The sequence below is a fragment of the Coregonus lavaretus genome (genome assembly GCF_964263955.1).
Source record: "Coregonus lavaretus genome assembly, contig: HAP1_SCAFFOLD_376, whole genome shotgun sequence".
NCBI classification, from domain to species: domain Eukaryota; kingdom Metazoa; phylum Chordata; class Actinopteri; order Salmoniformes; family Salmonidae; genus Coregonus; species Coregonus lavaretus.
Window position 1 is genome coordinate 30,119 of NW_028156104.1, and position 22,283 is coordinate 52,401.

General features: G+C 43.2%; 1 protein-coding gene across 4 annotated transcripts in view; it reads left to right on the forward strand.

The window, feature by feature from the left end:
• The window catches only part of LOC311126846 (uncharacterized protein), a 37,860-nt gene extending 16,197 nt beyond the window's left edge, over positions 1-21,663 (forward strand). For all 4 annotated transcript variants that reach the window (XM_084200825.1, XM_084200827.1, XM_084200826.1 and 1 more), the window contains 7 exons: positions 1,468-1,511; positions 5,261-5,342; positions 8,443-8,583; positions 9,008-9,103; positions 10,564-10,647; positions 10,869-10,974; positions 21,274-21,663. In XM_084200825.1, coding sequence (XP_084056951.1) covers positions 1,468-1,511; positions 5,261-5,342; positions 8,443-8,583; positions 9,008-9,103; positions 10,564-10,647; positions 10,869-10,974; positions 21,274-21,299 — 579 coding nt within the window. In that variant the 3' untranslated portion in view covers positions 21,300-21,663. The remainder of the gene's footprint in view (positions 1-1,467; positions 1,512-5,260; positions 5,343-8,442; positions 8,584-9,007; positions 9,104-10,563; positions 10,648-10,868; positions 10,975-21,273) is intronic.
• Positions 21,664-22,283: the final 620 nt, after the last annotated feature.

Consider the following 22,283-nt stretch of genomic DNA (forward strand, 5'->3'; position numbering starts at 1 on the left):
GGTCATTACAGTATCATACACCTTTAACAGGTCATTACAGTATCATACACCTTTAACAGGTCATGACAGTATCATACACCTTTAACAGGTCATGACAGTATCATACACCTTTAACAGGTCATTACAGTATCATACACCTTTAACAGGTCATGACAGTATCATACACCTTTAACAGGTCATGACAGTATCATACACCTTTAACAGGTCATTACAGTATCATACACCTTTAACAGGTCATTACAGTATCATGCACCTTTAACAGGTAGTTACAGTATCATACACCTTTAACAGGTCATTACAGTATCATACACCTTTAACAGGTCATGACAGCATCATACACCTTTAACAGGTCATTACAGTATCATACACCTTTAACAGGTCATTATAGTATCATACACCTTTAACAGGTAGTTACAGTATCATACACCTTTAACAGGTCATGACAGTATCATACACCTTTAACAGGTCATTACAGTATCATACACCTTTAACAGGTCATTACAGTATCATACACCTTTAACAGGTCATTACAGTATCATACACCTTTAACAGGTCATTACAGTATTATACACCTTTAACAGGTCATTACAGTATCATACACCTTTAACAGGTCATTACAGTATCATACACCTTTAACAGGTCATTACAGTATTATACACCTTTAACAGGTCATTACAGTATCATACACCTTTAACAGGTCATTACAGTATCATACACCTTTAACAGGTCATTACAGTATCATACACCTTTAACAGGTCATGACAGTATCATACACCTTTAACAGGTCATTACAGTATAAACCACAAACGGAATTGTAGGGCTACCGTAGATGTATCATGTAGGACTACTTTAGATTGATATTGTAGGACCACTGTAGATTGATAATGTAGGACTACTGTAGATCGATAATGTAGGACTACTGTATATTGATAATGTAGGGCCACTGTAGATCGATAATGTATGACTTTGTATATTGATCATGTATGACTACTATATATTGATAATGTAGGGCTACTGTAGGTGGATAAGGTAGGACCACTGTAGATTGACAATGTAGGACTACTGTATATTGATAATGTAGGACTACTGTAGATCGATAATGTAGGACCATTATCAATACATTGATAATGTAGGACTACTGTATATTGATAATGTATGACTACTGTAGATCGATAATGTAGGACTACTGTATATTGATAATGTAGGGCCACTGTAGATCGATAATGTAAGACTTTGTATATTGATCATGTAGGACTACTGTAGATGGATAATGTAGGGCCACTGTAGATTGATAATGTAGGACTACTGTAGGTGGATAATGTAGAACTATTGTAGATTGATAATGTAGGACTACTGTAGATGGATAATGTAGGGCCACTGTAGATTGAAGTTGTTAGCTGTTATGCTAGGTAGCTTCAGCTATATTATCTCACAATACAAACCCAGTGTCCTTGTTCCCCTCCTCAGATCAACGAGAGGACTGAGTCTCTGAACCGCTCCCTGCAGAAAAGGTGAGTGAAAATATCTCAAGTGAAAACAGTTGACACGGTTGACTGTCATCATGAGCACACATACTAAAATGAAACGTAAAGTAGACAAACTGTGGTCTAATTAAACCAATGAAGTACTTACTATGGCGGAAAGAACCCTGATAGCGAAATAGAAAAGCAGGGATTTGGCAGGTGGTACGCTCTGTCTCTCTCTCTGTCTCTTTATTGGATCCCCTCTTTGTCAGTGATGATTTACACACTATGTACTCAGTCAGACCAGATGTGTTTTCTCAGGTGGCTGCTGCTGAGATAGACAGGCTATATGCTTCCAGAGGAGCCTCGCGCTGAGATAGATTAGATATCTGATCCTATAGCAGCCTCGCGCTGAGATAGATTAGATATCTGATCCTATAGCAGCCTCGCGCTGAGATACATTCAATATCTGATCCTATAGCAGCCTCGCGCTGAGATACATTCAATATCTGATCCTATAGCAGCCTCGCGCTGAGATACATTCAATATCTGATCCTATAGCAGCCTCGCGCTGAGATACATTCAATATCTGATCCTATAGCAGCCTCGCGCTGAGATACATTAGATATCTGATCCTATAGCAGCCTCGCGCTGAGATACATTAGATATCTGATCCTATAGCAGCCTCGCGCTGAGATACATTAGATATCTGATCCTATAGCAGCCTCCCGCTGAGATATATTAGATATCTGATCCTATAGCAGCCTCGCGCTGAGATACATTAGATATCTGATGCTATAGCAGCCTCCCGCTGAGATATATTAGATGTCTGATCCTATAGCAGCCGTGTGGTGAGAAACATTAGATATCTGTTCCTATAGCAGCCGTGTGGTGAGAAATATACATGCTAACACTCGTACAGCATCCTAGGCTGCTGGTGCGACAAGTACTCGCCTCATGGTGCGCTAGAGATAGTACGCTCATGTAGCAGCCACCAGGCTCCTTTCTGTCTGCAGCTGTTCATTACTGATGCTAACTGGCCACACCTCTACCCTGCTGTCCCGCTGTGGGATATAAAAAACGGATTCATGGGAACCATCAGCAAAAAAATACAATATAAACAGTTGGGATAGAGTCTGAGGGCGTTAAGACAGAGAATGGTGAGAGATAGCATTAGCTAGGAGTCTGAGGTCCTTAAGAAATGACATCATCAGGTGAGCTGGTGTTTTATTGCCTCTGTTTCCCATCCTCCAGAGGACACACACACACATAAACATGCACGCACGCACACACACCCCCCCCCTTGTAAGAGAAAACATTGCGTGAGGATAAGATACTTTTTCATAAAATGTGAACATGATGGAACTCATCCTCAGAGAGTTAATGACATCATCGGAACTAATGGTAACCCAAACACCCTCCACACAAACCATCTGTCACTGTCTCTGTTGGCAGAAGACACTGCTAATAACGGGTTGTTTCCAGTGTCACATTTATCAGGCCAAAATATTATGTTAAAGCAGATGGAAGACATCACTGTTTAGAGGAGCTCTCTAATATAGTCTGTGTTGATAGGTGGTCTAGTCCGTTACACATTTCCTGATATAGTCTGTGTTGATAGGTGGTCTAGTCCGTTGGACATTTCCTGATATAGTCTGTGTTGATAGGTGGTCTAGTCCGTTAGACATTTCCTGATATAGTCTGTGTTGATATGTGGTCTAGTCCGTTAGACATTTCCTGATATAGTCTGTGTTGATAGGTGGTCTAGTCCGTTAGACATTTCCTTGTGAAAATAAACTTGACAATGAGAAGAGATGACATGAGATGAGAAGATGTTCAGTTTAGACACACACACACCCTCATAGCAGAGTTATAGCAACAGACAGTATTGCTGCACACAGATGTGTGTTTCAGTACGTTAAGAAAGTCGAGAAGGTTGTGTGTGTGTGTGTGTGTGTGTGTGTGTGTGTGTGTGTGTGTGTGTGTGTGTGTGTGTGTCAGTATTCACAGAGATACAATTACATCACATCGAAAACGAGAGAGAGAGAGAGAGAGAGAGAGAGAGAGAGAGAGAGAGAGAGAGAGAGAGAGAGAGAGAGAGAGAGAGAGAGAGAGAGAGAGAGAGAGAGAGAGAGAGAGAGAGAGAGAACCTTTTAAGATGAAATACACAGAAAGCAAAGTATCAGTGAGCTCCTGTTGAGACTAGAGACCGCCTGCTCTTCTGGCTGGGCAGTGAGCTCCTTTGCTATAGCCAATGTAATGGAGCTGGTTGGGTTAAACCACACTTGCGTGAAGCAAGCGTGATGCTTGTGGCATGCAGGAGGCCTGGGGTCAGACAAGTGTTGAAACGTTTTCGGTTGACTTGGAAGAAGGGTATTGGGAATATAAGTCTACTACGCCTTTATATCACGCAGCTGTAACGTTACTTTATATTTAGAACATGTAGCCACACCCAAAATAGCCACCAAAGGAGTGTTTAGAATATGCGGTGACAGAATATGCAACTCTAACCCTACCTCAGGGTACTATCAACCCTAACCCTACCTCAGGGTACTATCAACCCTAACCCTACCTCAGGGTACTATCAACCCTAACCCTACCTCAGGGTACTATCAACCTTAACCCTAACCCTACCTCAGGGTACTATCAACCTTAACCCTAACCCTACCTCAGGGTACTATCAACCCTAACCCTACCTCAGGGTACTATCAACCCTAACCCTACCTCAGGGTACAATCAACCCTAACCCTAACCCTACCTCAGAGTCCTATCAACCCTAACCCTAACCCTACCTCAGGGTACTATCAACCCTAACCCTAACCCTACCTCAGGGTACTATCAACCCTAACCCTACCTCAGGGTACTATCAACCCTACCTCAGATTCCTATCAACCCTAACCCTACCTCAGGGTACTATCAACCTTAACCCTAACCCTACCTCAGGGTACTATCAACCCTAACCCTACCTCAGGGTACTATCAACCCTAACCCTAACCCTACCTCAGGGTACTATCAACCCTACCTCAGGGTACAATCAACCCTAACCCTAACCCTACCTCAGGGTACTATCAACCCTACCTCAGGGTACTATCAACCCTAACCCTACCTCAGGGTACTATCAACTCTAACCCTACCTCAGGGTACTATCAACCCTAACCCTACCTCAGAGTCCTATCAACCCTAACCCTACCTCAGAGTCCTATCAACCCTAACCCTACCTCAGGGTACTATCAACCCTAACCCTACCTCAGGGTACTATCAACTCTAACCCTACCTCAGGGTACTATCAACCCTAACCCTACCTCAGAGTCCTATCAACCCTAACCCTACCTCAGGGTACTATCAACCCTACCTCAGGGTACTATCAACCCTAACCCTACCTCAGGGTACTATCAACCCTAACCCTACCTCAGAGTCCTATCAACCCTAACCCTACCTCAGGGTACTATCAACCCTAACCCTAACCCTACCTCAGGGTACTATCAACCCTAACCCTACCTCAGGGTACTATCAACCCTAACCCTACCTCAGGGTACTATCAACCCTAACCCTACCTCAGGGTACTATCAACCCTAACCCTACCTCAGGGTACTATCAACCCTAACCCTAACCCTACCTCAGAGTCCTATCAACCCTAACCCTACCTCAGGGTACTATCAACCCTAACCCTACCTCAGGGTACTATCAACCCTAACCCTAACCCTACCTCAGGGTACTATCAACCCTAACCCTAACCCTACCTCAGAGTATTATGAAAGAGTGATGTTCATGGAAGGATATGTCTTGTTTTAAAACAGTAACAGCATCAAGAAGACCCAGGCTCCCATCCCTATCTCCAGGATCGACAACAGACTGGAACAGTACACTCATGCCATTGAGGTATACTATACTTTACTATACCTTACTATACTTTCTATGCTCTACTATGCTTTACTCTGCCTTACCTGCACTGACCTCGACCTCGCCTTCTGGATGATAGCGGGGTGAACAGGCAGTGGCTCGGGTGGTTGATGTCCTTGATGATCTTTTTGGCCTTCCTGTGACATCGGGTGCTGTATGTGTCTTGGAGGGTGGGTAGTTTGCCCCCGATAATGCGTTCGGCATACCGCACCACCCTCTGGATAGCCCTGCAGTTACGGGCGGTGCAGTTGCCATACCATGTGGTGATACAGCCCGACAGGATGCTCTCAATTGTGCATCTGTAAAAGTTTGTGATGGTTTTAGGTGCCAAGCCGAATTTCCTGAGGTTGAAGAGGCTCTGTTGTGCCTTCTTCACCACACTGTCTGCGTTGGTGGACCATTTCAGTTTGTCGGTGATGTGTACTACACTGTTTGTATTCTGCCATATTCCCAGTCACCTTGCCATGGTTGAATGCGGTGGTTCGCGCTTTCAGATTGGCACGAATGCTGCCATCTATCCACGGTTTCTGGTTAGGCCAGTGTTGTCAACTCCTCAGTAAGGAGAGTAGCTATTGGCTGTCCTAAAAGTCGCTAGAAGTCGCTAAATGACATCATCACCTAATTTGCATAATTGTCAGTGTGCATGTAATTGTGATGGACGCTGTAGGAGAGAGGAATAACGCTGTAGGAGAGAGGAATAACGCTGTAGGAGAGAGGAATAACGCTGTAGGAGAGAGGAATAACGCTGTAGGAGAGAGGAATAACGCTGTAGGAAAGAGGAATAACGCTGTAGGAGAGAGGAATAACGCTGTAGGAGAGAGGAATAAAGCTGTAGGAGAGACAAAAAGGGAGTAAAAAACACCCTAAATATGTTTAGAACTACAAATGAACGTTCTTCTGTCGATTCTAGTTTAATTTTTTTCATCCCGCCCTGAATGTAAGCCAGGGCGGGATCAGCCAGGGCGGGATCAGCCAGCGGCGGGATCAGCCAGGGCGGGATCAGCCAGCGGCGGGATCAGCCAGCGGCGGCTTCCTGCATGCGCGATTCATTTGCAGTCTGGACACAGAGGGGTGAACATCTCCTGTAGCTGGGAGGGACTGCTGCGCGAGGACTGGGCTTCCTGTGAGTGCTTTGGGATGGGGGTGGGGCCCCACGGCAGCACCCGCTGCTCGTTGAGAAGAGTAAGAATGATACGTGCTTTCACATCAGAGTCTCCAAAAGTCTCCAATAACACCAGAAAAAGTCGCTAGATTTGTCGCTAGTCGCTAAGTTGGCAACACTGGGTTAGGGTAGGTTTTAATAGTCACAGTGGGCACAACATCACCTATTCACTTCCTGATAAACTCAGTCACCGTTGATGATACAAAACACTTTCTGCGCTAATAATGCATAAAATAATAAATAAAAAAACAAAATACTGCAAAGTTTCCTAAGAGCTAGTCGCGAGGCCGCCATCTTCGTCGGCGCCAGAATCACAGTACTGTAATATACTACACTATACGATACGATACGATACTATACTGTACTATACTATACTGTACTGTACTGTACTATACTATACTATACTATACTGTACTACACTGTACTACACTGTACTACACTGTACTACACTGTACTATACTGTACTATACTATACTGTACTATACTATACTATACTGTAGTATACTGTACTATACTATACTGTACTATACTGTACTATACTATACTGTACTGTACTGTACTGTACTGTACTATACTATACTGTACTGTACTGTACTATACTATACTATACTATACTATACTGTACTATACTATACTATACTGTACTATACTGTACTGTACTGTACTATACTATACTATACTATACTATACTGTACTATACTGTACTATACTGTACTGTACTATACTGTACTGTACTATACTATACTATACTATACTATACTATACTATACTGTACTGTACTGTACTGTACTGTACTATACTGTACTATACTGTACTATACTATACTGTACTATACTGTACTATACTGTACTATACTGTACTATACTATACTATACTATACTATACTGTACTGTACTATACTGTACTGTACTATACTATACTATACTATACTATACTATAATATACTATACTATACTATACTATACTATACTATACTATACTATACTATACTATACTATAATGTACTGTACTGTACTATACTATACTATACTGCACTATACTATACTGTACTATACTGTACTATAATGTACTATACTATACCATACTATACTATACTGTACTGTACTATACTATACTGTACTATACTATACTGTACTATACTATACTGTAATATACTGTACTATACTGTACTATACTATACTATACTATACTGTACTATACTATACTGTACTATACTGTACTATACTGTACTATACTGTACTATACTATACTGTACTATTGTTCCCGGAGTTGGTTAACACTATACTGTACTATACTGTACTATACTGTAGTGTACTATACTGTACTATACTGTACTATACTGTACTATACTGTACTATACTATACTGTACTATACTGTACTATACTGTACTATACTATACTGTACTATACTGTACTGTACTGTACTGTACTGTACTATACTGTACTATACTGTACTATACTATACTATACTATACTGTACTGTACTATACTATAATACACTGTACTATACTGTACTATACTGTACTGTACTGTACTATACTGTACTATACTGTACTATACTATACTGTACTATACTATAATATACTATACTATACTATACTATACTATACTGTACTATACTGTACTATACTATACTGTACTATTGTTCCCGGAGTTGGTTAACACTGTACTGTACTATACTAATATACTGCTATTTTACATCCACTGAGCTTTCATCCCCTGTATGACTGATAACATTTAAAGATACTCCTTTATTCAGATTAACTTAAACCATAACGCAGGAGTGGCCAAGCCTCCCCCCGAACAGAGAGAATCTGTCTATGCAGGCTTTTGCTTCAACCCTGTTTAACAACACAGTGTAAGCAATACAGTCCCGGACAGTAAAAGGAAGTTAACTGTCACGTCTCATCTTTCCAGACGTCCTCTAAGGAAGCCCAGGCGGCCAAGCAGCAGGTTCTGTTGGACCTGCCCAGCCCCACTGAGCCTGTGGCCTCCAAGAAGAACCTGTTTGAGGCCAGGGAAGCTTGGAGCCAGACCCCCAGGGAGACACCTTCCAAGGTAGGGAAAGATTACATACGGACATCCATTGTCTTTGAGCAGGGGCTGGATATCCAAACATATTCAGTTGATGATAAATAGAGAGACTCTGCATACTGCAATATGCTCTCATTGGTGACAGACTTTTGACCACTTAGGGAGTACTATTCAAGGTATGAAGGCATTGGTGGGCCTCTCCTCCGTTTTAGTGAACTCAATCATCAAATTAATCATAACACAGAGGTATTGTTTATACCTTACTTTAATAGGTTTATTTGACAGGGAAAATGTGCAATGCTCAACATTTCTGTAAAGCTGCCAGATTTGTAGTCCATAAATCAATGACTTAATGGAAAATGTTGCGCACCTTTTGGAATAGGGAATAGGGTGCCATTTGTTATGTGAATGCACGACTTCATCATGATTCATCATCTGTGTTTCTCAGGATACAGAGGGTCTGAATGTGGGCGTGGCCGACCTCATCCACCAATGGGTGAAAGGAAACCCAGATGGAAGCAGCAAAAGCCTCTCCAAGCCAGCAGTGAGTAACAACAGACACCTGTCTCTCCCAATTCTCTCAGAGCTACTCATGATGACTTAGTTACGTCAATACGACAAGTCGACCACAGTTACTACTCAGTTACGACTCACACTAAATATCTATCCAAACTTTGAATGAATCAACTATTGGATCTACGTCAGGAGTGGCCAACCATCCTCCTGATGGCTAAGGGGTATGCAGGCTTTTGCTCCAACCCTGCTCTAACACTCCTGATTCAGCTAGTCAGGGTTCTGATTGGAAGCTTATTTTCTGGATCTGGTGTGTTAGAGCAGGGTTGGAGTAAAAGCCTGCACACCCACTAGTCCTCTGGGACAACTACTTGTTACTCTACTGATCTATCATATTCATGTACTTGAAGTGAAACTTAACTCAGCTCACTGATTTGTTAAGCTTGACGATTCTACTCCTGCACCATCCCCTCTTCTCCTTCTCAGTTTTCCTTTCAGATCTCTTCCTACATCTCTGGTACATTCTAATCTGTCTCCTCTTCTCCTTCTCAGTTTTCCTTTCAGCTCTCTTCCTACATCTCTGGTACATTCTAATCTGTCTCTTCTTCAAGGTAACTGTTCTCTGTTTCCCCTCTTTCCTTTCTCTATGGAAATGGACCTTAACCTTTCCTTTATATCTAACATATATGTGAATATATTACAATCCTATGGCTTTATCGTCAGTCATATCTAACATATATGTGAATATATTACAAACCTATGGCTTTATCGTCAGTCATATCTAACATATATGTGAATATATTACAACCCTATGGCTTTCTCATCAGTCATATTTAACATATATGTGAATATATTACAATCCTATGGCTTTAATGTCAGTCATATCTAACATATATGTGAATATATTACAACCCTATGGCTTTCTCATCAGTTATATCTAACATATATGTGAATATATTACAATCCCATGGCTTTATCATCAGTTATATTTAACATATATGTGAATATATTACAACCCTATGGCTTTAATGTCAGTCTCATATGTGGGCCTACTTTATCAAAGTCAAGTCAGACAGGTCTTGTCATATATATCCTGTCTGGTGATTCTAATGTTTCTATGGAACGCTGCCCCCTTGTGGAGGATGTTAGTATAACAGTAATAATCAAACCCCTCCTCTCTCTCCTGATTGGTACAGTAGCATCTGTATCTACTTTCATGACACAATATTATCTGTGGTAGCTTGAAAAAGATTTATTCCGCTATCTATTCGTGTTCATATTTTTTGACTATATATCTTTATTATTGCCATCATAAAGCACAAGTGTGACAGAAGGGTATAAACGTGCTGATGTTGTGTACTGTGTGTTTCTTCTCTAGTGATTAATGTGCTGATGTTGTGTACTGTGTGTTTCTTCTCTAGTGATTCATGTGCTGATGTTGTGTACTGTGTGTTTCTTCTCTAATGATTCATGTGTGTTTGCTCTTGCCAGGAGGTGAATGCTGGTGATGTTCTGAGCAAGAAGAACCTCTGGGAGAATCTAGGAGACTCTTCGCCATCTGGGAGAGTTGGGAAGGTAGTGTAGGCTTAAATCTAATGAACCAATCCCTTCATTCATTTGACTATATCATATATCTGTATATGAGGTCTGTTATTCAGTCGGTGGATTATATTCAAAACAAGTAGCTGTCAGCACACTGTACGTAACTTTTGAATATAATTGGTACTTAAAAGTATAAATGTAAGTTATAAATGCTGGCATTTGTACAAACTGAAAATATAATACCATTTTCATAGGGAGCCTTTGGTAAAAAGTACAAATTTGTGATGATGGCTCACGGCAAGTATGAGAAGGTTGCCGTCGGTGATGATGAGAACAACGACCACACAAACAGGAAATCAAGTAAGACTCAGCCTCATCCCATATTTACTTTATTAAGATAAAACACAAATGTCAGCTGTGGATGTGTTGTTGTTGTGGGCTTTGTGTAAAAACAATCCCATTCATCTGTTAGTCATGTATCACAGTAATGTCTGTCCAGGAGAGAGAGAGGTCTGTTAGTCATGTATCACAGTAATGTCTGTCCAGGAGAGAGAGAGGTCTGTTAGTCATGTATCACAGTAATGTCTGTCCAGGAGAGAGAGAGATCTGTTAGTCATGTATCACAGTAATGTCTGTCCAGGAGAGAGAGAGGTCTGTTAGTCATGTATCACAGTAATGTCTGTCTGTTAGTTGCAATGCAATGGTATTTACTAGTTCCTTAGCAGTCACGCCGTGGCATACAACCAAGTGAGTGGGATTCTCTTCTACCATAGGACAGTACTAGATCTTAGACTACCGGTACTAGATCTTAGACTACCAGTACTAGATCTTAGACTACCAGTACTAGATCTTAGACTACCGGTACTAGATCTTAGACTACCAGTACTAGATCTTAGACTACCAGTACTAGATCTTAGACTACCAGTACTAGATCTTCAACTACCAGTACTAGATCTTAGACCATCGGTCATCTCTCGATCAACTAGGAACTCGTGTGTCACAAACCATATCAATAATGGTACATTAGTAAATAAAAACAATAGGAGAATGATACAACAGCTTAGCATTTACTTCAATGTAGATAATAAGCAATCATTTAGTTAATCACACGATAGACAACAGCATTCTATACTGGACACGTCTATACAAAATAATGTCCCGTATATACAATCAATACAGGTTTTCCCTTCTTCAGTATATGCCTTTTGAACCCGGCACCGCAATAATTTCTATTACTGCAAACTTTTGAGTCGAGCACGCCAAATTCTTCATTCTATATGAACAAGTCTAAAGCAGCAGTATGGTTATGGTTGGCTCATGGGGATACACCCCTGTTATTTATCAAGAAACATTTAATTTAATTAAACAAAGACCTGAGAAGCATCAGATAGCTACAACAAAAATAGATATGTTAAATAAAAAAATCTTAATTCCTAAATTTATGCCACAATTCTCAAAAGTTCCTTACAGAAGAATAAACCTTTTAAGGCTTTAAAAAATCATGCTCATTCGATCTATTCCATCAACAAAATTATCAAAAGCTTATTTGAAAACACCAACTGCGTCTTTATCAATAACGAATTCACTTTCGGTGTCACTTATTCAATTGATCATAAAACATGTCCCTTCTGATTCCTGCCTGTCTTCCTGTATCACAAAGACCCTTCCTGTAGTTTATTGCCTGTCTTCCTGTATCATGAAGACCCTTCCTGTAGTTTATTGCCTGTCTTCCTGTATCACAAAGACCCTTCCTGTAGTTTATTGCCTGTCTTCCTGTATCATGAAGACCCTTCCTGTAGTTTATTGCCTGTCTTCCTGTATCATGAAGACCCTTCCTGTAGTTTATTGCCTGTCTTCCTGTATCACAAAGACCCTTCCTGTAGTTTATTGCCTGTCTTCCTGTATCATGAAGACCGTTCCTGTAGTTTATTGCCTGTCTTCCTGTATCATGAAGACCCTTCCTGTAGTTTATTGCCTGTCTTCCTGTATCATGAAGACCCTTCCTGTAGTTTATTGCCTGTCTTCCTGTATCATGAAGACCCTTCCTGTAGTTTATTGCCTGTCTTCCTGTATCATGAAGACCCTTCCTGTAGTTTATTGCCTGTCTTCCTGTATCATGAAGACCCTTCCTGTAGTTTATTGCCTGTCTTCCTGTATCACAAAGACCCTTCCTGTAGTTTATTGCCTGAGGCACCTTTATCTTACATCCCTTCATTCTTATCCGTTCTGCACCATTGAAGACTTCATCATGAAGCGATCCATATCCTGTCATCATGTCCCGTAAGGATCCATGTCCATCTCGTGTCTGTCTTCCTTGTCTACTGCTCCAACGTATCTAAAACTCCATCCCCTTTTACACAATATTAATACCTTCCATTTGCTATTTCAATATATTTTCAATGAACCTGCAAACTGAAAATTAATTTCAAACCAACTTTTATGTGTTGTCATTTCCAGTAGGGCCTACATATCCTTCTTCTGCCTTCTATTTAAGCCACACCTTCTCAGACTCCCTGTATGTCAGATCCATCTTCTGCAGCTGTGCCCCTTCCATAGCTCCACTATAGAGTTATAAACACTAGAGGGAAAACGTCATCTCTTTTCCATTGACTTTAAAAACGGCTCATGCAGTCACAGTTTATGGTGTTAAGTTCAAAGTTAGAGTTCTCCCTCTAGTCTGGTGTATATTACTCTATTAGCTAGGCTCCACCTCTAGCTAGGCTCCACCTCTAGCTAGGCTCCACCTCTAACTAGGCTCCACCTCTAGCTAGGCTCCACCTCTAGCTAGGCTCCACCTCTCTCACAGCATGCACTGCGCTGTCATCCAATGCCCTTCCGTCCCATCAATCCAGGAATGTACAAGCCCTATTTATTACACACTGACATCAGACACTCTACCCCTAACCTCACCCAGGGTGAACACTCTAAGACTAAGACACTAGCAATGCTTAAAAAAATACAAAATATTTCTATGGAGCAAGAAAGATGTAACAAAAACCATCTGCATGCATCCAACATCATTGTCTTATGAGCTCATGATTTATAGTTAAAAATCGTAGTTTAAACACCATATTGAAATAAATATCCTGGCATGGCCTACTGCACTGCAGCCCTTGATCGGAAGCTTATTTAACATACAAACCTCTAGGTACACAATAACTGAAATTAATCTACTGAGGTTTATTATTACTTAATGAGAAGATTGAGCATCAATATCATGGTGTGAGTTCAAAGTCAGACATCAGTTGTTCTTGAGGAACCGAATCCCCTGGCAGTTTTATTAAAGTCCTTCCCTTCGCCGTTCTGATTTTTGCGGTTCATCAGCCCCCTCTGGAACACAGCTGACATCTTCACCAGCGGCTTCTCTGCAGCCTCTTTTATCTTTCTGGCATCGAACCGCGGACTGTAGAGGATGAGCGGCAGGCGTTTGGCAAAAGAGGGGACAACCTCCATCGCATTTTCTTTCTGTTGATTGTCGTTTCGTGTCTCATCGTTCTGGTCTCTCCGGTCTTTCTTCTTGTCGGAAGAATCAGGAGCTTTGCTAGCTTTGATCTGCTGCATGATTGCTTCCTTGGTGGAGAACATCTGGAAGAGCATGGCGTCCCACATCTTCATTGCTCTGGGCGCCTCCGACTCCTTCAGCACTTCCTTGCCCTTCCTAGAGTGGTCTTTGACCTCTGCTGAAGAAGCTTGACTGCATTTGGCCTGGTCAGTGTGCTTACTGTCATTGGCGCCATCCTTACTGCCAGATTCAGGCTCTGGGAACTGAGGCTCCTCTGGCTCAACGACCATGTGTTTTTTGAGGCGCGACCAGCCACTGAACTTGGCCTTCAGACTTTTAGGTTTCATTGCATTCAGTGCAGCCTTAGCAGGGCTAGGTTTAGCGGTTGGAGCCCGGGGCTTGTCTACCTTGTCTACATTGTCAACAGTCGAAGATGCAGTTGATGTCGTAGGCTTCGTAGAGGGTGTCTCTTGAGGTGTGGCTGCTTTCCCTTGTGCACCTGATGCATTGGCTTCCACAACTTCCATTGTGTCTCTCTGTGTCTGTCCATTCTTTGTCTGAGATTCTGTTTCTATCTGTCCATTCTTTGGCTGAGATGGGGTTATGTCTTTCTGTTGAATCTTTGGCCGCGATTCCATTTCTGTCTGTCCAATCTTTGGCCGCGACTCCTTGTCTCTCTGTCCAGTCTTTGGCTGAGATGGCGATGACGTTCCTCTGTTTGTGGACGGGGCTTTTACAGAGGCTGAGGCCTGAGGCAGAGAGGCAGGAGTGGAAGAGTCAATCACTTTGGTAACGGCAGGTCGTTCTATCACAGTGTCTACGGCAGGGTTTGGGGACGACATACGTTCTATGGCAGGCTTTGTGGAAGCCTGTTTATTTGTGGCAGTGGTGTTAGTCGATTTAGGCTCTGGTGACAGTTTTAGGGAGGCAAAAGCTTCAACGCCAGGCTTCGTCAAGGGTTTAGCTTCAGTAGAAGGGTTTAACCACGGTCTAGTGGGACTAAAGCAGTTTCTTGACGCCATAAGCTTTGCAGAAGGTCCAGCTTCAACAGTAGGGCTGAAGCCGGATCTACTTTCTGTAGTAGGATTTGTGGAAGGTTGTACATTAATGGTAGGCATGTTAGCTGGTTTAGGTTCTTGTGCAGGTTTTGTGAAGTCTCTAGTTTCCGTATTATTCTGTGTAAAGGGTTTAGCTTCGATAAAAGGGCTTAAGGCGGGTTCTCTTTCTATAGGCTTTGGGGAAGTTTGTATATTAACGGTAGGCTTGTTAGCCGGGTTAGGCTCTGGGGATGACTTAGCAAAGACTCTAGTTGCCATATTATGCTGTGTAAAGGGTTTTGCTTCAACAGTAGGGCTGAAGCAGGGTCTAGTTTCTGTGGTGGTTGTCGTCGAAGGCTGTACATTTACGGTAGGCTTATTAGTTGCGAGGCCAGGTTCTGTAACAGCTTTAGGTTCCGTAGGTGCTGTTGACCATGGTCTGTTATGTCTACGTGACGGTGTAGAAGGTAGGACCTTTACGGTGGGTTTGTTAGGAAGCTCTGATACAGGTTTTGGGGAGGCGCTAGCTTCTATGACAGGCTTCATAGAGGGTTTAGTTTCTAAAGCAGGAGTCGAGGGAGGTCTGGCCTCTATTATGGGAGGTGTGGGAGGTTGTATAACTATAGCAGGCCTGTTAGTAAGTGTGACCGGTTTTGGGGAGGAACTAGTGTCGTAAACAGGCTTTGTAAAATGCTTAGCTTGTAAAGTAGGGCTTAATGTGGATCTCATTTCTGTCGAAGGTTGTGCACGTATGATAGGTGTGTTAGTACGTGTAGGCTCTGGGGACGGTTTCAGCGAAGCCCCATTTGCTACAGTAGGGTTTGTAAACGGTTTACCTTCGTTCGTAGAGCTGGCTGAGAATCTTGTTTCAGTGGTGGACTTGGTGGAAGGTTTTTCATCAATGGTAGGCTTTGTAGATTGTCTGCGTTCAGTCGCTTTGTGGGAGTTGGTTTCTACAAAATGCTTCATGGTATGGTTTGCATAGTACTGCATGACACTGTGCAGAATATTTTCTGGGGTAGACTTGCCAGGTAGTACAGGTTCTATTGAAGGCTTGTTGGGGATTTGGGTTGCTATTGTAGGCGTGCTAGGGAATTTAGTTTCAATGGTAGGTGTGTTGGGGAGTTGGGATACTATGCTAGGTGTGCTAGGGAGTTGGGTTACTATGCTAGGTGCGCTAGGGAGTTGGGCTACAATACTAGCTGCGCTAGGGAGTTGGGCTACAATGCTAGGTGCGCTAGGGAGTTGGGCTACAATGCTAGGTGTGCTAGGGAGTTGGGTTACTATGCTAGGTGCGCTAGGGAGTTGGGTTACTATGCTAGGTGCACTAGGGAGTTGGGTTACTATGCTAGGTGCGCTAGGGAGTTGGGTTACTATGCTAGGTGCACTAGGGAGTTGGGTTACTATGCTAGGTGCGCTAGGGAGTTGGGTTACTATGCTAGGTGCACTAGGGAGTTGGGTTACTATGCTAGGTGCACTAGGGAGTTGGGCTACTATGATAGGTGGGCTGGGAAGTTGTTCTATTTTGGTAGGTGGGCTAGGAAGTTTAGTTCCAATGGTAGGTGTGCTTGATTGTTGGTTTTCTACAGTAGGTTTGGTGGGGACTTGGGTTCCTGTTTCAATGGTAGGTCTTTCAATGGTAGGTGTATGAGGGAGTTGAGTTCCTATGGTTGGCACACCAGGCTTGCTAGGTAGTTTGGTGTCTATGGTAGGCTTGCCTGGTCGTATAGCTGCTGCAGTAGGTTGGCTGGGCAGTTGGCTTCCTATGTCAGGGTTGTTGGGGACTTGGGCTCCTGTGACAGGTTGGCTGGGGAGTTGGCTTCCTATGTCAGGGTTGTTGGGGACTTGGGCTCCTGTGACAGTTTTGCTGGGCAGTTTAGTGTCTGTGCTAATATTAGCCTTGACAGGAAGACGCATGACTGTGGAATCTGCCTCTGACTTTCCACTGTGCTGGGGAATATTTGCTACAGTTGGATTTTGTGAAACTTCAGCATTTGGAATGCTGAAAGGAAACGGGGACTTTGACACAACATTCCTACATATCGGGAATGAAGGAGTTTCATTTAGCTGAGCCTCTATTTGAAATGGAGCTGGTCTGGTTGTGTGTACCACACCTGCTTCAGATGCTGGTCTTGGAGCCTCAGAATGAGAGGCCTTTGGTGTGGGGTCTTCACTGGTGGCTGGGGGAAGAGTTAGCTGTCCCAAGGCCAATGGATGTTCAGGTTTTGTTATGTCCACAGTAGGTGTTATATCAGTTTGTATTGCATTAGCAGGTGCTTCAGATGTATTAACTTCTGATGTATTGGGTTTAGATATGGCTACCTTATCTGTTGGTGTCTGAGAACAGCCAGTTGCAGGTGAAGGTGCTGGAACAGTAGAATGCTTCCCTGGCAAGGTATGTTTTTGTTGTTCACTGTTGGGAGTGTTTGATTCTGTGAGGGATGTTTCAGGCTTAGAGATAAAAGGAGGACGAGGCCCATTTGGTAATCCATTAGTCTGTGCAGTGGATGGTGATGGTGTTGATTCATTAACTTTAGGTCCAGAAGAACCATAGTATGTCCGGATCCCACCATAGGCAACATACTCAGCCGGAGTCAGTCCGTAATATGTCGACAGGGCTTTAGGTTTTTGGGATGTAGGGGTCCTTTGATGCTCTATCAATGGTGCTAGAACTTTACGTAAGCCAATTATAGGAGAGTCTGGGTATCTAAGGGCCAATGGAGATTGAGGTGATGAAATCATTGGCGTTCGCACAGTGTTTGCAGGTGCTTGTGGTGCTGAAATCATCGGTGCAGTTTGTCCGTTTGGAGGTGGTTGTGCTGAGATCATTGGCACAGTGGGTCCATTTGGTGATCCAGCTGATTCTGGTGGTTCAGTGGCTGTTGAGCGAGTTTTGGCTGCACTAGTAACAGGCATTGATTGGGGAGATTTGACTCTACTGGTAAGTGGCATTGCTGGGGTAAATTTAGCTCTACTGTTAACTGGCATTGATGGGGGAGATTTAGCTCTACTGTTAACTGGCATTGATGGGGGAGATTTAGCTCTACTGTTAACTGGCATTGATGGGGGAGATTTGACTCTACTGTTAACTGGCATTGATGGGGGAGATTTATCTCTACTGTTAACTGGCATTGATGGGGGAGATTTAGCTCTACTGTTAACTGGCATTGATGGGGGAGATTTAGCTCTACTGTTAACTGGCATTGATGGGGGAGATTTAGCTCTACTGTTAACTGGCATTGATGGGGGAGATTTAGCTCTACTGTTAACTGGCATTGATGGGGGAGATTTAGCTCTACTGTTAACTGGCATCGATGGGGGAGATTTGACTCTGCTGGCAACAGGAATTGCTAGGGGAGTTTGGGCTGCACTGGTAACAGTCATCGGCGGGGGAGATTTAACTCTACTCGTAACAGGCATGGGTGACTTGTGTCTCTGTGTGTTTACGACTGAGCCATGTACATCTCGGTAGGAGCTGAAGGCACGAGATATATTAGTCACAGATCCTAGCGTAGTAGCTGTATCTTGTATCTCCTTGTGTCTGTGTGTCTCTTTGTTTATAACCAAGGCATGTACATCTTGATAGGAGCTGAATGCAGAAGACATCTCAGCCATAGACCCTTCCATGTTGGTTGTTATTCCATTCGTTTGAGTTGTACTTCTATCAACACTGGTCAGACCTTGTAAATGTTTGTCTGAGTTAGATCCTATTGGTTTCGGTGGTTCTGCTGCGGCTGAGGGAGTATTGCTTGTAGTGGTAACAGGTATTGCTGGGGGAGATTTGACTCTACTGTTAACAGGTGTTATTGAGGGTGTTTGGGCTGTACTGGTTATATGTATTGCCGGGGGAGATTTGACTCTACTGTTAACAGGTATTGCTGAGGGTGTTTGGGCTGTACTGGTTATATGTATTGCTGGGGGAGATTTGACTCTACTGTTAACAGGTATTGCTGAGGGTGTTTGGGCTGTACTGGTAATAGTAATTGGTGACTTGAATCTCTGTGTGTTTATGACTGAGACATGTACATCCTGAGAGGAGCTGAACACAGAAGATAAATTAGCCATAGAACCTCCTATGGTAGTGGGGAATGTATCTCTAGCTGAGGGAGATCCAATTGGTTTTAGTTGTTTGGTTGCTGCTGAGGGAGTACTGGTAACAGTCATTGGTGACTTGGATTTCTCTGTCTCCGTGGTTACGACCGAGGCATGCACATCCCCAGAGGAGAAGAAGACTGGACTTGCAGCGAACAAGAGTGGATTGGCTTTCGATATCTCGAAAACAGGTGTCAGTCTTCCCCTTGAAGGGTGGTGTGAGGGTGTTTTCGGTCTTCCAGAAGGGGTCTTTGCCACCGCAACTTTATATGGGATTGCCGGCTCACTTTGGTGACAAGTCATTGGTGATTTGTCCCTGTGTATAGTGGATAACGATGCTCCTTGATACAATATATTTACTCCTGTTATGTCTGGAAGTGCAGGCTTGGAGATTTCGTAAAATGTTGCCTTGGAAGTGTAAAACCTAGTTTGTTGGACGACGTCAGACTGTTTGACTTTGCTGGAATCAGCTTGAGTTATTTGCGTGCTGACCGTCTCAGAAGCCACATTGCTCATAATGTGATCTTCAGTGCCAAGGTTATTAGTGACCAAAGCTGGCGTGTGCTTCGGAGCCTCATCCTTTGGCTTACTGGGTGTCGTCACCTTCTGAGTGGGGGTAAGAGGTTGTGTCTGAAGGGTTGGAGCTGACACCGGTACTGGAGCAGGAGGTGGGAGCGGAACTTGGACCTGAGCCAGTAACGGAGCCGGACCCGGACCAAGGCTCAGACCACTAGGTGATGGTGGGGAAAGAGTCATAACATGAGTTGATATTTTAGTGGGACCGGGAGCTTGGGGAGCTGATTGTATAATATGGGTTGATATCTTAGCGGGACCGGGAGCTTGGGGAGCTGATTGTATAATATGGGTTGATATCTTAGTGGGACCGGGAGCTTGGGGAGCTGATTGTATAATATGGGTTGATATCTTAGCGGGACCGGGAGCTTGGGGAGCTGATTGTATAATATGGGTTGATATCTTAGTGGGACTGGGAGCTTGGGGAGCTGATTGTATAATATGGGTTGATATCTTAGCGGGACCTGGAGCTGGGGGAGCTGATTGTATAATATGGGTTGATATCTTAGTGGGACCGGGAGCTGGGGGAGCTGATTGTGGGACACTGGGGACTGGGTCTGGAGCTACAGTAACCATGGCCACCGACCCATACGAATTCAGTGCTACAGATGAATACAAGTCATACTGGTGAGCTTCTGGGCCTTGTGAGAACTCAGGTACGGGTGGGGGTGGCGGAGGTGGGGGTGGCGGAGGTGGGGGTGGCGGAGGTGAGGGTGGCGGAGGTGAGGGTGGCGTTGTGCTTTCTCTGTCATCATCGTCAAACATAAAGGAGGAGCACTCATAGAGGGGTGCCACCAGGTCCTCTGATGTCAGGATGGGAGCTGTGTAGTCCTTTGGGGGGAAGACCCCTGTCTGGCCGTAAGGACTGCTACCATATGGACGACTGGGGGGGAACGAGAATGTAGAGGGGGGGTGTTGATCATACAGAGGCCTAATGGGGGAAACGCAGTCCGGTGACCGTGGCGGAGTCGAGTGGGTGTCGCTGTGTTCGAGGTCCGAGGCTTCATGTACGGGGGACAGACAGGAACGGAAGGGGATGGGGGTCTGAGAGGGTCGGGCCTTCTTCTTGGCACTCTTCTTGATGAGTTTCTGCAGCCGGGCATTGGCCTTGTCTGGTTTGGGCAGCAGGGGAGGGGGAGGCTGGGAGGGGTCGGGGAGGTCCGGCTGGAGTCCATTGCAGTAACTGACTGCCATCAGCGTTTCATTTCAACCCCTGAAAAGACAAAACAAAGACAAAACATCAAGCGTCAAGAATTGAATTGCAAAATTATATTATATTTGACATAAATCTATTCAAATTTTAACCCACATCTCTATTTTTGTGAGCCTCCATTAAGACTAAATGCATTACAAAACTGAAAACATTTGAGAAAAACTGTTCTAGTTCTAGTGTGTAACTGTAATGAATACAAATGAATCATTGACGTCCCTCTTCTCTTTCCGTTTGTTTTTCAGTCGGACATTGCCTTGGGGAATTGTGAAGAACACACTTTGGATTGGGATTACTGCGATGATCACTTCACATCATATTTATCATTCATTCATTCTTTTGCATTCAACCATTAGCCGACATATTCCTCCTAAAGCAACATTTAGATCAACATTTCTGAAGCCTATGCAGTATGTTATGTGTACCAGTTGATTTTCTCCATAGCAACACATTGCCAACCTGGTATAAAACTATTCACAAACGGTCAGAAATATCAAATTACGCAAAAAATATTAACGTTTGTACTCTTCAATCTTATCCATTATGTCTTTTTTTGTGAATAATGTGCTTTCATTTACTATTTGTTCACTTTAAACAAAAAAAATGAAATAAAGTAAACTAATGAGGTAAATGTACGATTGTCTGATATACCGTATTAACAGTATTTACAGTACATTTCTGTGGTTCTATCAATCTCTATGTTGTCTCCAATAGTAGGTGATGTCATGGTGTGTACTGATCCTGTGGTCTGTGCATGGTGTTTCAGTAATGTGGGCCAGCCCCCCTCACAGCTGTCCTGCTCTTTATTTAACCCCTGCTAATAGCTCTGTGAAAACTGCTTTAGAGCGATATGGCATCCCATGACAACCGGCTCGTTAACAGGTTTTTAAAATACAATCTTAAAGGGCTTCGGGTATCCTGGAGGTACTGGGTAGCTTTATAAAACCTCAATAGTTGAAATCGACAATAACGTCCCTTTGTCTCTACTTTAAAAGGATCATAATACATGAGGCAAGTATAAACATGTCTCCATAGAAAGTTTATATATTTAGGAAGAAACCTTGGCAGGTGTTCCAAGAGAATATTGTTACCCAATATGGCTTGTTTATGCGGTTCATACTGGTTGAAAATAATCATATTACATAACGGAAATCATAACGCAATCCAATCTTCATTTTAAAATCAAGGTTTTGGTGGTTCAATCAGTTTGGGAACAACAATTGATGGTGATTGTACTCTTCACACTGGATCAGGC